Source organism: Notechis scutatus, chromosome 6, assembly GCF_049901735.1.
Source record: "Notechis scutatus isolate UNSWTSFEM ecotype Mainland chromosome 6, rNotScu1.2, whole genome shotgun sequence".
NCBI classification, from domain to species: domain Eukaryota; kingdom Metazoa; phylum Chordata; class Lepidosauria; order Squamata; family Elapidae; genus Notechis; species Notechis scutatus.
In genome coordinates this window covers 25,516,063-25,531,475 of record NC_142014.1, presented here as the reverse complement: position 1 = coordinate 25,531,475, position 15,413 = coordinate 25,516,063, and the positions used below count along the sequence as shown (strand labels likewise).

At 42.8% G+C, this 15,413-nt stretch overlaps 1 protein-coding gene across 7 annotated transcripts in view; it reads left to right on the top strand.

Moving 5' to 3' along the window:
• The window catches only part of NTF3 (neurotrophin 3), an 88,577-nt gene that overhangs the window by 58,855 nt on the left and 14,309 nt on the right, over positions 1-15,413 (top strand). For 5 of the 7 annotated variants that reach the window (XM_087967728.1, XM_087967729.1, XM_026679290.2 and 2 more), the window contains exon 2: positions 6,368-6,576. The exons of the other annotated variants lie outside the window; for them this stretch is intronic. In XM_087967728.1, coding sequence (XP_087823854.1) covers positions 6,511-6,576 — 66 coding nt within the window. In that variant the 5' untranslated portion in view covers positions 6,368-6,510. The remainder of the gene's footprint in view (positions 1-6,367; positions 6,577-15,413) is intronic. 7 annotated transcript variants of the gene reach the window in all.

The following is a 15,413-nucleotide window of genomic DNA, read 5'->3' as shown; positions in this document are numbered from 1 at the left end:
CCAAGGCTCTTCTATATGAACATGTATTTATTGACCAGATTAAGAAGTTGATGATGCTATAATCAGTAAAGACTCACAGCAGTTATTAATTAGATCTTCGAATGGTTGGATGAACAGTTTTAATTCCTGTAAGGAAATTAGGGACTAATTGTTGGGTCGTGGCAGGATGCAAGTTGTAATCATTCCCAGGTCATCCTAGAAGAGGAAGGAATTGATGGAGCTAAAGGAATTTGGGACAGATTCACAGAGGGATGAGACTGAGAGTGGAAAGCAAATTTTGTTCCTGCCAGAAACTTTGGTGAATCCAAACATTGGTGAATCCCAAAGTTTATGTCCTTTACAAATAGCATTATATTGTTTAAATAACATTCTAATTATGGATAAATATGTCACCCTTTTATGGATAGCTAAGTCAAAGATATTTGGGAATGGTGATTATACAGGTAGGACTCGAGTTATGAGCAAAACTGAGCCCGAAATTTCCATTTTGATAGTTAAATGTCTATGGAGATTCTCAGTCATCCAAGTCAGGGTTGTCCCAAATGTGCTTTTTTTCAGGAGTAAGGTGACCAACCATCCTCCTTCTATTATAAGTTCTGTCCTCTCTAGAAAAGTGTCCTCCTACACGTTCTCCTTTTTGATATTTGAAGACTAATCTGTAAATCTCCATATTTGATCGCTGCTGATCCGATCTGTTGTGTGTGATGTGACGTATTTGCATTTGACATGGTGATTTGTCAAGGCTCGGTACAGTGAGGCGAGACGCGATTATGAGATGCAGGTGCTCCATACAGGAGAATTGTTTTGAGAGAGTGCGCAGCGCGCAAGTGGCTTTGTTTTTTTCTTCTTCAATTTATTTGTGTCCTCCTTCTCATTGTAAAAAAGTTGGTCACCTTATTCAGGAGGCAACTGGACTTTCTGGTTTTCTTTGAAGACATTTTGCTTCTCATCCAAGAAGCTTCTTCAGGATGGAGGGGAATGGAAGGATTTATATTCCTTGCAGACAACTGGTCATTTGCATCCTTTTAGAGGGTCATTGAGGCCACTTGGAGGTTAATCTGTGTCTTCAGGGTCGCCTGAGTAGTGCAAATGGTTCATGTAGCCTGCAATTTCTCCTCTAGAAATCCATTCCTACTCCCACACCATTCAAAGGGTGTCCATCCCAAATTGTATAGCTAAAAAGTCTGTAGAGATTCTCAGTCATCCTGGTCATGGTTGTCCCAAAGGTGCTTTTTTTCAGGAGGCAACTGGACTTTCTGGTTTTTCTTTTGAAGACGTTTCGCTTCTCCTCCAAGAGGCTTCTTCAGTTCTCATCCAAGAAGCTTCATGAGAGCTGAAGAAGCTTCTTGGATGAGAAGATAAACCTTCAGAAGATAAACCAGAAAGTCCAGTTGCCTCTTGAAAAAGCACCTCTGGGGCATTTTGACAGTTGCGAAGTGAATTTCCTTCCATTTTACGACCTTTCTTGCCACATTTGTTAAGTGAATCACTTCGGTTGTTCAATTAGTAACACGGTTGTTAAAGTTAATCTGGTTTCCCCATTGACTTCACTTCTCAGACGTTCACAAAAGGGAATCCCATGAGCCCGGGACAATGTAACCATCAGTTGCCAAACATCCAAAATTTTTTTTTTTTTTAAACAAGTTTTATTAATTTTTAAAACACACAAATTATCATTATTCATTACATGTTTAAACCTTTTTTCATTGTAAATTTAACAAGTCAGATAAATTATGATTCTGTTTTAAACCATTTCCATATAACATACCAAAACCTCTTATTCAATTTCCCTTTACTTCTCTTTACTCTTATTCAATATTATTATTATTATTTCATCTGTTTCTTTCTGACTTAGTTACCATTATTCTCATTCTATATTTCTACAAGTTTTTACTAATTCTCCCCCCCAAAAAGACATATACACACAACACACAAAACTTAAAAAAGATCTTTTTGGAAAGTAACTTGGACCCAGGTGTCTCTCTTTTCATGGACTTCAATTATATTCATGCTCATCTTACATATCATTACTTATTTTATTTACCATTCTAAGCCTTCTATATTAACTTCTCCACATATTTCACACTTCTTAATTCTATCTTAATTAATCATCTTAGTTTGAATCATTATCTTTGTATCTTTTGTCCATTTTTATCATCCTTTGTCTCATTCCTTATAAAAAAGAAGAAAATAAGTTTCTCCTGAAATCATTAATCAGAGTATGATGCCTTTCTATCTCCCACTTAAGTTAATCAAATTAATCTTTAAAATAATATCTAATACCCAATCCGATTTTGCTTGGTACATTCTATCTAACTAATACATCCAACATAATTAAGTACATAATTAGACAATAAATCCAAATATTAAAAAAAGATACTATAATAAAAATTTTATAATAACATCAATACCATAATCTTATTAAACTCTCTAATTAAAACAGTATTCTAAACCTCCCCTATTATTAAATTTTAAAGCCAATCATTTTTAAACATTTTAACATTTTAATCTCTTATCAACTCTTAAACCATTACAATACTACCATCTCATCTTATGTACCTTGCAAAATCTTTTTTTTTAAAAAAATTATACTTTATCCATTATCCATAAAAATTCCTTTTTTCCATTTAATTTCAAAACATTGTAGCTTTTCTCCACCTTTTCCCTTTCTTTCTTCTCCCAACAAACCTTTCTACCCCCCCTTCTTCTAGCCTCTGCCTTACCGGCTTCCCTTCTCTGTCGTATTCCTTTTCCCTTTTGTTTACTATCATCATATTGGTTTTGCACCTTATTTTTCCCTTTCTTAAATGTTTTTTTAGATCTTAAGTCCTTAAGTCCTTTAGTTTTCTTCTTTCTCTTCTTTTCTTTTCTTTCTCTCTTCCTTCTTTCTTGATCAAATTCTGAGATTCATTAAAAATGGCTCCTTCCTTTTTTTTCTTGTTCCTCTGCTGTCTTCATCTGTTGTAATGTTTGTTGATAATTAGTAAGCGCCATTTCTAAAAAAAAGGAAAGCTTCTTCCACACCATCTTTACCATTTTTTTTTGCTTGTTCATATTCTTTTCTTAGTTCCTCAACAGAAAGAGCCATTATAAATCTTTTCTTTTCTTTTCCCCTTCTTTCTTCTTACAACAACCAGAATATTCAAAAGAAAATAAAAAAAATAAAACAGTCCCAAAGTTATCAGTCAGTCCAAACCAAGGCAGAGTTCTCACTTTCTCCTTCTGGGGTAATATCAATCAAAGAGAAAGAAAGTCCAAATCTGTTTAAAATCTTATTACAATATATTCTAGTCTTCAAATCCTTAAGGCATCTGCTCCAACAAAGTCTTAGCATACAAATATTTTCTTTTTAATCCTCTCTCTTCCCACTCATCGCTTAAAACCAATTTTCACCTTAAAAAATAGGTTTCTTAATATCCAGTTATTTATTCCGTAGGAAAAGAGGGAAAGCTATCCTTTCAGCACCTTCAAACAGCCGCTTTTTTCCTCTTCTGGCAGGTATTATTCAGAAAGTCATACTTTTCAGGAATTTTATTAAATATGTCTTAGAGTCCTAGGAGCCAAGAAAAACTTTCTCCTCTCAAGCACTTTCTCCACTTCCTCCTGCGCATTCTTACCCGGCTGCCAGCTTCTTTGTGGCGGCCATTACAGACCGCACCTTCGGGAATAAGGTTCTTGCAGACAACTGGTCATTTGCATCCTTTTAGAGGGTCATTGAGGCCACTTGGAGGTTAATCTGTGTGTCTTCAGGGTCGCCTGAGTAGTGCAAATGATTCCTGTAGTCTGCATTTTTTCCTCTGGAAATCCATTCCTACTCCCACACCATTCCAAGGGTGTTCATCCCAAATTGTATAGCTAAAAGTCTGTAGAGATTCTCAGTCATCCAAATCATGGTTGTCCCAAAGGTGCTTTTTCCAGGAGGCAACTGGACTTTCTGGTTTTTCTTTTGAAGACGTTTCACTTCTCCTCCAAGAGGCTTCTTCAGCTTCATCCAAGAAGCTTCATGAGAGCTGAAGAAGCTTCACTTGGATGAGAAGATAAACCTTCAGAAGATAAACCAGAAAGTCCAGTTGCCTCTTGAAAAAGCACCTCTGGGGCATTTTTTGACAGTTGCGAAGTGAATTTCCTTCCATTTTACGACCTTTCTTGCCACATTTGTTAAGTGAATCACTTCGGTTGTTCAATGTAACACGGTTGTTAAAGTTAATCTGGTTTCCCCCGTGACTTCACTTCTCAGGCGTCACTAAAAAGGGAATCCCATGAGCCCGGGACAATGTAACCATCAGTTGCCAAACATCCAAATTTTGATTATGTGACCCCGGAGATCAGTGGTGGCATTCAAAACTTTTTACTATCGGTTCTTTGGGCGTGGCTTGATGGGCGTAGCATGCGAAGGATACTGCAAAATCCCCATTCCCTCCCCACCCCACTAACCTGCTTTCCAGCTCCGTTCTCCTGTGCGGGGCAACCAAAGAAGACCCAGCCAATCAGCTGGGATTCAATGGGAGGCAGGGAATAGATGGGAACGTGGCCAGTCAGAGGTGGGATTTGCCAGTTCTCCAAACTACTCAAAATTTCCACTACCAGTTCTCCAGAACCGGTCAGAACCTTTTGAATACCCACCTCTGACAAGGATGTTGGAATTGTTGCAAGTGAGAAAAACAGGTCATAAGTCACTTTTTTCAGTGCTGTTGTAATTTTGATTGGTCACTAAACAAAAAGTTGTACCTCCGTACACCTTTTAGGATGCTCTTTCTATGTTCTCAGGTACATTGTGAAAAGACATTATCCATATTCTGGATTCAGCAGGTGTGGTGCTGTGTTTTCCTCTGTGTGTCTGAGACATTTTAAGGACAGCATTCTGCCCCATCTCTTCCCCACGCTAAGTTTGGAGAAAGCAAACATCTGGATTTATTCCTGCTACCTGGAACGCATGCTATGGAATTCCATATTAAAAAAAAGAAAGAAAAAAAAGGAAGCAGTTACATAATCCAGGGTTAATAGCAAATCATATTTTACAAGACTTTTGATAGCTGTTTTGCATCCCTTTCCAAGTGGAAAATAGCAAAGGAAATCTTGCCTTTGTTCTAACTTGATGATGTTACCGTTTGAACAGTGGTGGGATTCAATTTTTTTTTACTACCAATTCTGTGGGTGTGGCTTGGTGGTTGGGGCATGGCTGGTGGGCGTGGCAGGGGAAGGATATACTGCAAAATCCCCATTCCCTCCCCACCCACTAACCGGCTTTCCAGGTCCGTTCTCCTGTGCAGGGCAACCAAAGAAGACCCAGCCAATCAGCTGGGACTCAATGGGAGGCAGAGACTAGATGGGGCCGGGGCCAGTCAGAGGTGGTAGTTGCCGGTTCTCCGAACTACTCAAAATGTCCGCTACCGGTTCTACAGAACTGGTCAGAACCTGATGAATACCACCTCTGCGTTTGAAGTGAAGGAATTGTGGTGCTGTAAGAAAGTCTGTTACATAATTTGTTGGCTCTTATGTGTCCTCAGGACCTACTCTTAAAAGAAGTCCCATTTACCCTTCTGCCTCCGATTTTGACTGAGGGTGGTTGATCCCACAGGGACACTTAAGAAAGTTGTAGATGTCTTTGACCCAAAGGTGATTTTTTTTTCCAAGAGGCAATTGGGCTTTCTGGATTTTCTGTGAAGACATTTCACTTCTCATCCAAGAAGCTTCTTCAGCTCTGAAAAAGCTTCTTGGATGAGAACTGAAGAAGCTTCTTGGATGAGGAGTGAAACGTCTTCAAAAAAAAAAAACCCAAAGTCTTCTTGGAAAAGATGGATGGATGATAGATAGATAGATAGATAGATAGATAGATAGATAGATAGATAGATAGATAGATGCTACCAGTAGATGGATAGATAGATATAGATAAGACAGACAGACTGACTGGGCTTCTGTTTGTGGTCCTTGCCAGAGGGTGGTTCTATGGGGTTGGATGGAGTCAGAAAAAGGCCAAACCGCCACCAGTTCTTTGAACACAAACTCGTATATTTCAGCCTACCAGGTGGCCTCAATGATTTATTTTTTGGGTGAAGGTCGAGGGAGAGCAGGGCAGAGCCGAAGCTCCTGGAGAAGAAAGCAAAGGGCAAAATAGCAGGTGTATCCTCTCAAGTGAGGCTCTTCAGGGCTTACCGTGAGCATAGCGCCTCTGTGGGTGCTGTGGGTGTCCTCTTTCTTTTTGATGGACGGGCATGTTGACCCAATGGAGAATTTGCATTTAGCCTTTCTCTATGGCAACACCCAAGCGAGGGAGTTGAAAGGGAAATGAAGTCGCTTTAAAGTTTTGGGGTGAGGGAGGAGTCCATCCAAATTCTCAGTGGCCTTTCTTTATTTCCCTTCCTTTTAGGAATTCAGACTCTGCTGCTCCAGGCTCTGTTCTTCATCTCCTCCTCCTCCTCTTCCTCCTCTCCTGCTTTCAGGAATTCCCCACTGACCCTTCAATGCTGCAGAGTTAGCTGGAGGCGAAGGAGACAAAAGTCTCCCAATCAGATGCAAAAAAGGCAGACTCTTAAGGGTCAGAGAAGAGACCAAAGACTCCCAGCCACCTCCTGCAAGGTAAGAGAGCAAAGCATTAAAAAAGAAACTCGTTTTACGCTCACAATGGAGGCAGGGAAACACACACACACACACCTCTCCATCTTACAAGGAAAATGTTGTGGCCCACCGGCGGCCAGCCAGGAGGTTGGGGAGGAACATGGGCCAGTCCTGGAGTCTGGGGAAGGCTCTGATGAGGGCTGTGCATCGGAGGCAGAGATGGGGCCAGGGCTGTCTGACAGTTATCAGCTGCCTTTGGAGTTGGTGATCAGTGGGGCAGAAGAATAGCTGGAGCCTGTTCCCAATGCGTGCATGCACAGAGCTGCCAGGAGAAGGGAACAGTTAAGGAACAAGGGTCGACTCGGGAGTAAAGGCCACAGGTGGATGGTGAATGGCCCCTCCCATAGGGGTGGGAGGGGCCAAAGGCCACCACATTAATGTTTGTGGGGATTTTATTCCAAAAGGCAAGCAAGGCCAGGACTAAAAAATAACGGAGAGGCGAATTCGTCAACAAGTTTCTCAGTAAAAATAATGATTTTGGCAGCAAAGAATTGGAGTTGCCGTTGAGGTTTTTAGCTGGCACAGCTACACATTAAATAAAAGCTTTCTTCCCACTTAAATTCTCCCCAAGTCGAAAGAGAGCCCAGATGATGGACTGAAGGAGCAGACATTTCAAATTTCTCGCCGGATTCCAGACTTCTAAAGTCACGGATTCTGTAGATAATTTTTACAAGAGAGAACACCTGTTTGCTGGATTTTTTTGGGGGGGGGAGGAATGATAGAAATGTTTGGCTTTTGCTGAGGGAATGTCAGATCCAGTTCAACCGGAACATCAAATATAGTTAGAAGTATGACAGCACATTTCTCAGTTTTAAGCATAAAGCCACACAAACAGAGAGCCAGTTTGGTTTAGTGGGTGAAGACACCATGCTACAAACCAGGAGACTGGGAATTCTAGTTCCATCTTAGATATGAACGTTGGTTGGGTGACTTTGGGCCAATCACCAAGAGATGGTGAGTTCTAGTCCTGCCTTTAGGCATGAAAGCCGGCTGGGTGACTTTGGGCCAATCACCAGGAGATGATGAGTTCTAGTCCCGCCTCTAGGCACCGGCTGGGTGACTTTGGGCCAATCACCAGGAGATGGTGAGTTCTAGTCCCGCCTCTAAGCATGAAAGCTGGCTGGGTGACTTTGGGCCAATCATCAAGAGATGGTGAGTTCTAGTCCCGCCTTTAGGCATGAAAGCTGGCTGGGTGACTTTGGGCCAATCACCAGGAGATGGTGAGTTCTAGTCCCGCCTCTAAGCATGAAAGCTGGCTGGGTGACTTTGGGCCAATCACCAGGAGATGGTGAGTTCTAGTCCCGCCTCTAGGCATGAAAGCCGGCTGGGTGACTTTGGGCCAATCACCAGGAGATGGTGAGTTCTAGTCCCGCCTTAGGTATGAAAGCCAGCTGGGCGACTTTACTCGAGACTCTGGGAGGGCGAAACGGCCTCTGGAGGCTCTCTGGAAGCCGGAAACGGGCCCATTTCAGCCTTCCTGAACTTCCAGGAAACCCATTTTTTGCCCTCCCTGAGCCTCTGCACATGCCCTGCACTTACTTGCATCCAAAATTGGCCATGTAGGGACTCCTGGGAGGGGCAGGGAGGGATGGGCGGGGCCAGCCAGGAGTGGGATTTGGGGGTTCTCCAAACTGCACAGAAATCCTAGCTCGGGGCTCTCCCGAACCGCTGTGAACCCCCAACAGCTCACCCGTGCTCAGTTCCAGAAAACTATTTTCATCACAACTCTTCCTATTTATTTCCCCTCTTTTCTTTCCTCTGGCATTTCTCCTCTTCCGGGACGTTTTTCGAAGGAAACCTAGGAGCCATTCATCACACAGATTCAAAATTCTTCCAGGCAAATTGTTACTCCGTGCCCAAGTTTCAATAATCTTCCAACTTCAGCTTTGACCCTTCACTTTACTTGGGGAACTATGTGTCATCCTATTAGTGCCAAACAGCTCTGCCTTTTTCTTTTCTTTTTTTGAAGTGACCTCTTTCTGTCTCTGCCCTTAGGACAAAAATACTCCAAAATGTCAGGACCAGGGCAGAAATAATAGTGGTGGTAACCAGAAATATGTCCGAGTGGCGAAAGAACAAAAAACTGTTAAGTCCAGACTTCATCAGCAAAGAGAGGGCAGAGACAAGCTATCCAATGGGTGCTAGACAAGAATAAAGGGGTCTTTTTTTTGGAGGGGGGATAATGGTGGGATGCTGGAGGGCCAATTTTTGCATCCAAAGAGGTTCCATTTTCAGGGGTTGAGCAACCAGGACATAACCACAGAATAATTGGAGGAGGACCATATGTTCCAGCGCATCTATTCCTTTTCTATTTTAGAGTCATCGCTGGCAAAGCGAGTTAGGAAAATGAACAATCCTCACAAACCGCCGGTTTCTAATGAAATAAAAAGGCACTTTCTAAACAATTCCATATTCCAGAGGCTTGAAAATAATTGTAGCAAAATATAGCGTATTGTTTGGGTCAATATATTTTATACACAATGCTAATGATAATAATACTATTTAAAGATACATAATCCTAACCTTTCAACTTCTATCATTTGTGTATACATTGTAGTTATATATTCCATTCTATATCAGTATACATAATACTATTTTCCCAATATCTACTTTCTACCTCTTTTTTCTAACACTCAATAAAATACCCACCATATTAACAAGTATTCTATCTCTATCCATCATCTCTTGTCCTTTTTAGAATTTCAACTCTTACTGACTTTGTGGTAAATCTTTCATGTTTCTCCCTTGGGATCTTGTATCTCCTTGTTGTTGTTAGTTGCAAAGTCGTGTCCAACCCATCGTGACCCATAGACAACGTTCCTCCAGACCTTCCTGTCATCCACCATCTTTTGGAGTCCATTTAAGCTCACGCCGACTGCTTCAGTGACTCCATCCAACCACCTCATTCTCTGCCGTCTCCTTCTTCTTCTATTGCCCTCAATCGTTCCCAGCATTAGGCTCTTCTCCAGGGAGTCCTTCCTTCTCATGAGGTGGCCATTTTGGGTTTTAGCTTCAGGATCTGGCCTTACCAAGAGCAGTCAGGGCTGATCTCCTCTAGGACTGACCGGTTGGATGGCCTTGCAGTCCAAGGGACTCGCATGAGTCTCCTCCAGCACCAGAGTTTAAAGGCCTCCATTCTTTGGCACTCAGCCTTCCTTGTGGTCCAACTTTCACAGCCACAAATTGCAACTGGGAAAACCACTCTGCGCACTTTTGTTGGCAGGGTGATGATGTCTCTGCTTTTGAGTATGCTGTCTAGATTTGCCATAGCTTTCCTCACCAGGAGCAAGCGTCTTTTAATTTCTTGGCTGCAATCCCCACCTGCAGTGATCTTGGAGCCCAGGAAAATAAAATCTGTCACTACGTCCATTTCTTCCCCATCTATTTGCCAGGAATGGAGAGGGCCGGATGCCCTGATCTTAGTTTTCTTACTGTTGAGTTTCAAGCCAACTTTTGAACTCTCCTCCTTCACCCGCATCAAGAGGCTCTTTAGTTGCTCTTCACTTTCTGCCATTAGAGTGGCCTCATCTGCATATTTGAGGTTGTCGATATTTCTCCTGTCAATCTTAATTCCAACTTGTGATTCGTCTAACCCTGCCTTTCTCATGATGTGCTCTGCATATAAGTTAAATAGGCATCTCCTTACATCACGCTTATTTAATCTTAAGCATTTCATCTACCACAACATCTATCTCTTGTTGTTGGATCTCTAGAGCAGGGGGTCGCCAACCTTTTGGACCTCAGGGACCACCAAACTCATGATTTTAAATCTCGCAGACCACTAACAAGAATTTGGACTGACGGTGGCTTGCTGGCATTGGTGGGAAAGTCGGTCCCATATTCCAAAGCTGCAATAGTCACAGGATTGGCCCTTTGGTCATCCCGGAGCAGCATCCCAGGTGCACCGGCCTGCCATGGACTGGAGGAGCTACTCTGGGATGACTGAAGGTCCAGTCCTGTCACTACTGCAGCTCTGGAATGTGGGACCGATTTTCCCACCAACGTCAGCAAGCCACCCCAGGGCGGATTTTCCTCCCCTGCCATTGGTCTTCCAGTTCCAGCTCATGTGGCTCTACTCAAGGTTTGTGCTCAGCCGAAGGGTGAGGGCCAGTGGGTGGGTGGACCATGTGGGCAGCACAGCCTTGTGTTCCTGTGCAGCCTGGATTAATTGCTTTGGGGGGGACATTTCTCTGCAGACCACCAAAAATTTCCTGCAGATCACCAGTGGTCTCCAGCCACCAGTTGGTGACAACTGCTCTAGAGCACCCATCCATAGTTCTTTCATCACTTTTGGGAGAACTTTCTCTCTATTCTCTTCTATATTTTGAGCTCTTAAAGAATAGACTATCTGTTCCATTAAAAATGGTGATTTTTCTCTACTCCCTGGGAAAAGTCGAGGAGATCCTATTTATCTGAAGCGTCTCTGTCTAGAAGACATCCAGATTCAGCATCCAACAGAAGCAAGCAGAAGAAGTTGGGGGCCAGCCTTTAAGTAGGGTCTCCTGCTTGGGCCTGGGGCTGGACTAGATGACCTACAAGGTCCATTTCAACTCTCTGTTAGAAGTACAACCAATCTCCTGCATGCAAGATAAAATATTTCCTGTCATTACTTGTGTCTCCTTTGATGACCTTAGTTTTTATTTATGTACAGGTTAGTCCTTGACTTAACAAAAGTTCACTTAGTGACTGTTCAAAGTTACAACACCTCTGGAAAAATTGACTTATGACTATTTTTCACCCTTACGGCCACTGCACCATCCTCCATGGTCATGTGATTAGAATTGGGAAGTTTAACAACTGGTTCACATTTAGTTTAGTTTACTTTACTTTATTGTCATTGGACATTGTAGAAAGAAATTAAATACCATTTTCAGTGTACATTATGACTATAAAAATAAAACACTAACACACCTCCTTCGCATTCTATACAATTGACTTGAAAACCCCTGATATTGCATTCATATTGCACTATACAGTAGAATTCAACAGAGCTACTGCCCTGGGATAGAAGCTGTTTTTCAGTCTATTTGTCCTTGTTTTTATTATCCTGTACTGTCTGCCAGGTGGTAATATTTCAAAAAAAGGGGTGCCCAGGATGAGATGGATCTTTGAGAATGTTTTGAACTTTCTTAGGGCAGCAGGAGCTAAAAAAGCTCTTCCAAAGAGGGGAGAGGGCAACCAATGATCCTCTGGGCAATGACGTTAACCCTCTGGAGTGCTGTCCTATCTGCCCCTGTGCAATTGGCAAACCATACAGAGGTGTAGTAAGTTAAGATACTCTCTATGGTGCAGCGGTAGAAGGTCACCAGCAGTTTTCCATTCAGTTGTTGTTTTCTGAGAAGTCTCAGGTGGTAAAATGTGAGCACCCCAGGTCAGGTCCTCTTTTAGGGTAACACCCAGAAACTTAAAACTGGCCACTTGCTCCATTCCGTCTACATGGATAAGCAAGGGCTGGATGTCTGATCTGTTCCTTCTATAGTCTGCTATAAGCTCCTTGATCTTATTGGTGTTGAGGACCAAGTTATTGTCTCCACACCAGGAAAGCAACCGGTCAACCTCATCTCTGTAGGCAGACTCATCTACCTCAGAGATGAGTCCCACCACTGTTGTATCATCTGCAAATTTAGCAATAGTATGACTAGTGTGAGTCATGCACATAAAGAGTATAGAGTAAGAGACTCAACACGCAACCTTGTAGTGTACCAGTATTAAGAATAAAGGCTGAAGAGGTATGATTACCTAATCTGATCCTCTGTGAGCAGCCAGTCAGGAAATCCATAATCCAAAAGCAGATTGAATAAGAAAGACCAAGGTCCAGAAGTTTAGACACTAATCTATGTGGAAGAATTGTGTTAAATGCAGAACTAAAATCTACAAAAAGCATCCTCCCATAGCACCCCCCGCTGTTCTATGTTCTATTTATTTGTTTATTATATATCTATGTTCTTTTTTAAAGAAAGTTATTTATTCAAAGTTTCAAAAATTTAAAAAAGAGAAACGAGTTCTCACATTTTACAGCGATATCATAGCATTGTATATGTCCTTTAGTTACAATTAGATCCATTTACCATAGATAAATTTGTAGCTAATTTACTAGTTCCTTACTTACTATACTACTGTTAAAGTACAATACTTACCCGTATTTCCCCACGAAAAAAGCCACCCCGGGAAAAAACCCCCCCCCCCCCCCCCCCCCAAACCCCCCCAAAACCCCCCCCCCACCCCCCGGGAAAAAAAAGCCCAAGGAAAAAAAAAAAAAAAAACCCCCCCCCCCCGGCAGAAAAAAAAAAAAAAAACCACCAGCAAAAAAAAAAACAACCCCCCCCCCCCCCCCCCCCCCCCCCCCCCCCCCCCCCCCCCCCCCCCCCGAAAACCCCCCCCCCCCCCCCCCCCCTCCCCCCCCCTATTTATCTACATTACTTTACATATATACACATAAGTCATACATCATATTCTTCTTTGAGATTTCTTTAGTCATTTTCACAAACATCTGTACTCCTTTTTTTTAGCCATTTATACCATAGGTTCCATGTCGTAAAATATTCCTCTTCCCTGTTTTTTAATAACATTGTTGGTCTAATCATTTCTAATAATTACTGCTAGATCTGTGGGCGTCATAGTCAGTTTCCAGTTTTGAGCATGAAAAATTATTGCAGCAGTTATAATATGTAGTATTAGGTGTTGGTGTTTCTTATCCCACGTCGGTTCTAACATACCTAGCCGAAAGATCTCTGGTTTAAACTTAATCTTTTGCTTTGTTAACTCCTCCAACCATGCTTGAATTTTGAGTCAGTACTTTTGTACTTGGGGACATGTCTACCACATGTGAAAATATGTTCCCTGGCTGTGATTGCACTCCCAACGTTTCGGTGACAAGTTTGGGGACAATATATCTATGTTCTATTTATGACGGTCGCAGCTGATTCCCCTTTTGCGACCTTCTGAGTCTGACTTACAACCACAATCGAGCCCAACATTTCTGCCATGAAAGCGAGACAGTTGTTAAGTGAGTTTTGCCCCCATTCTGGACTTTCCTTGCCACATTCGTGAAGTGAATCACTGCCGTCGGTAAGTCAGTCACCTGGTTGTTAAGTGAATCTGGCTTCCCCCATTGACTTTGCTCATCAAAAGGTCGCAAAGGGGCCCTGGGACACTGCAACCATCATAAGTATGAGTCAGTTGCCAAGCGTTTAAATTTTGAGCACATGACCCTGGGGGAGGCTACAAAGGTCGTAAGGGTGAAAAACAGTCGTAAGTCCCTTTTTTCAGTGCCGTTGTAACTTTGAATGGTCACTAAATGAATGGTTGTAAGTCAAGGACTTACCTGTATTAAAGTGTAAGGCGAGGTAGGCCATGGTTTGGGGTACTGCTCGTAGAATGTGTCAATTCGACCAGTTGCTAACTAATGGTTATAACTCAAGGACTAACTGAATGAGTTAAAGTGGGCTCTCCTGCCTGAGCAGGGGGTTTGGATTCGATGACCTCCAAGGTCCCTTGGAGATGTGTGTATATGTAATATGTGAATAAAGATGGGAGGTTGAGCCCTGAGAACAATTGGAGCACACGGTGTTTCCATCTGGTAGACATTCTGCTAATTTCCAAAGAAGTTGCTGGCTTCTCTTCTCTTCTCTTCTCTTCTCTTCTCTTCTCTTCTCTTCTCTTCTCTTCTCTTCTCTTCTCTTCTCTTCTCTTCTCCTCTCCTCTCCTCTCCTCTCCTCTCCTCTCCTCTTCTTCTTTCTTTCTTTCTTTCTTTCTTTCTTTCTTTCTTTCTTTCTTTCTTTCTTTCTTTCTTTCTTTCTTTTTTTCTTTCTTTCTTTCTTTCTTTCTTTCTTTCTTTCTTTCTTTCTTTCTTTCTTTCTCCTTGTTTCTTTTGCTCTGGCACAACCAAGAGAGTGATACACGTGGCTGGAGGGGGCAAAGCATTTCTATTTCTTTTTGTAAGGCAAGGCTTTATATTGTAAGCAGTGGAGTTCTAACTTGCAAAGGCAGGCTGGGTTTGTTGAACTGTAACATGACTACCTGTTCTCATGCGTGACTGAGGCTTTGTCATGGAGTTTAAGCTCTGCCTGGACCTCCTCCCTTTGATCTTTTGAAAAAGGTTGGTCTTAAGGTGGCTGCTTCTCCACCATAGGAAGCATCAGACCTGGTGGCAGTGTACAAATATAATTGTATTTTGATCGTATTTCTCTTGGGTGCCAGGAAAGTTTCTTCTGGGAAGAAACATGTTGGATCTTCCTTCCTTCCTTCCTTCCTTCCTTCCTTCCTTCCTTCCTTCCTTCCTTCCTTCCTTCCTTCCTTCCTACCTTCCTTCCTTCCCTCCCTCCCTCCCGCTCCCTTGCCTTGCCCTTCCCTCCCTCCATCCCTCATCTTCCTTCCTTCCTTCTCTCATTCCCTTCCCTTTCACTTCCCTTTCTCCCTCCCTCATCTTCCTTTTTTCCTTTCTCTCTCTCTCCCTTCTTTCCTTCTCTCTCCCTTCCCTTCCTTCCTCCCTCTCCTTCCTTCCTTCCCTCTCCCTTGCCTTGCCCTTCACTTCCTTTCCTCCCTCCCTCATCTTCCTTCCTCTCTCCCTCTCCTTTCCTTCCTTCCCTCTGCCTTGCCTTGCCTTGCCCTTCCCTCCCTCCCTCATCTTCCTTCCTTTCTCTCTCCCTCTCCCTTCCTTCCTTTCCCTCTCCCTTGCCTTGCCCTTCACTTCCTTTCTTCCCTCCCTCCCTCTCTCATCTTCCTTCCTTCTCTCGCTCCCTTGCCTTCCCTTTACTTTACTTTCCTTCCCTTTCTCCCTCCCTCATCTTCCTTCCTTC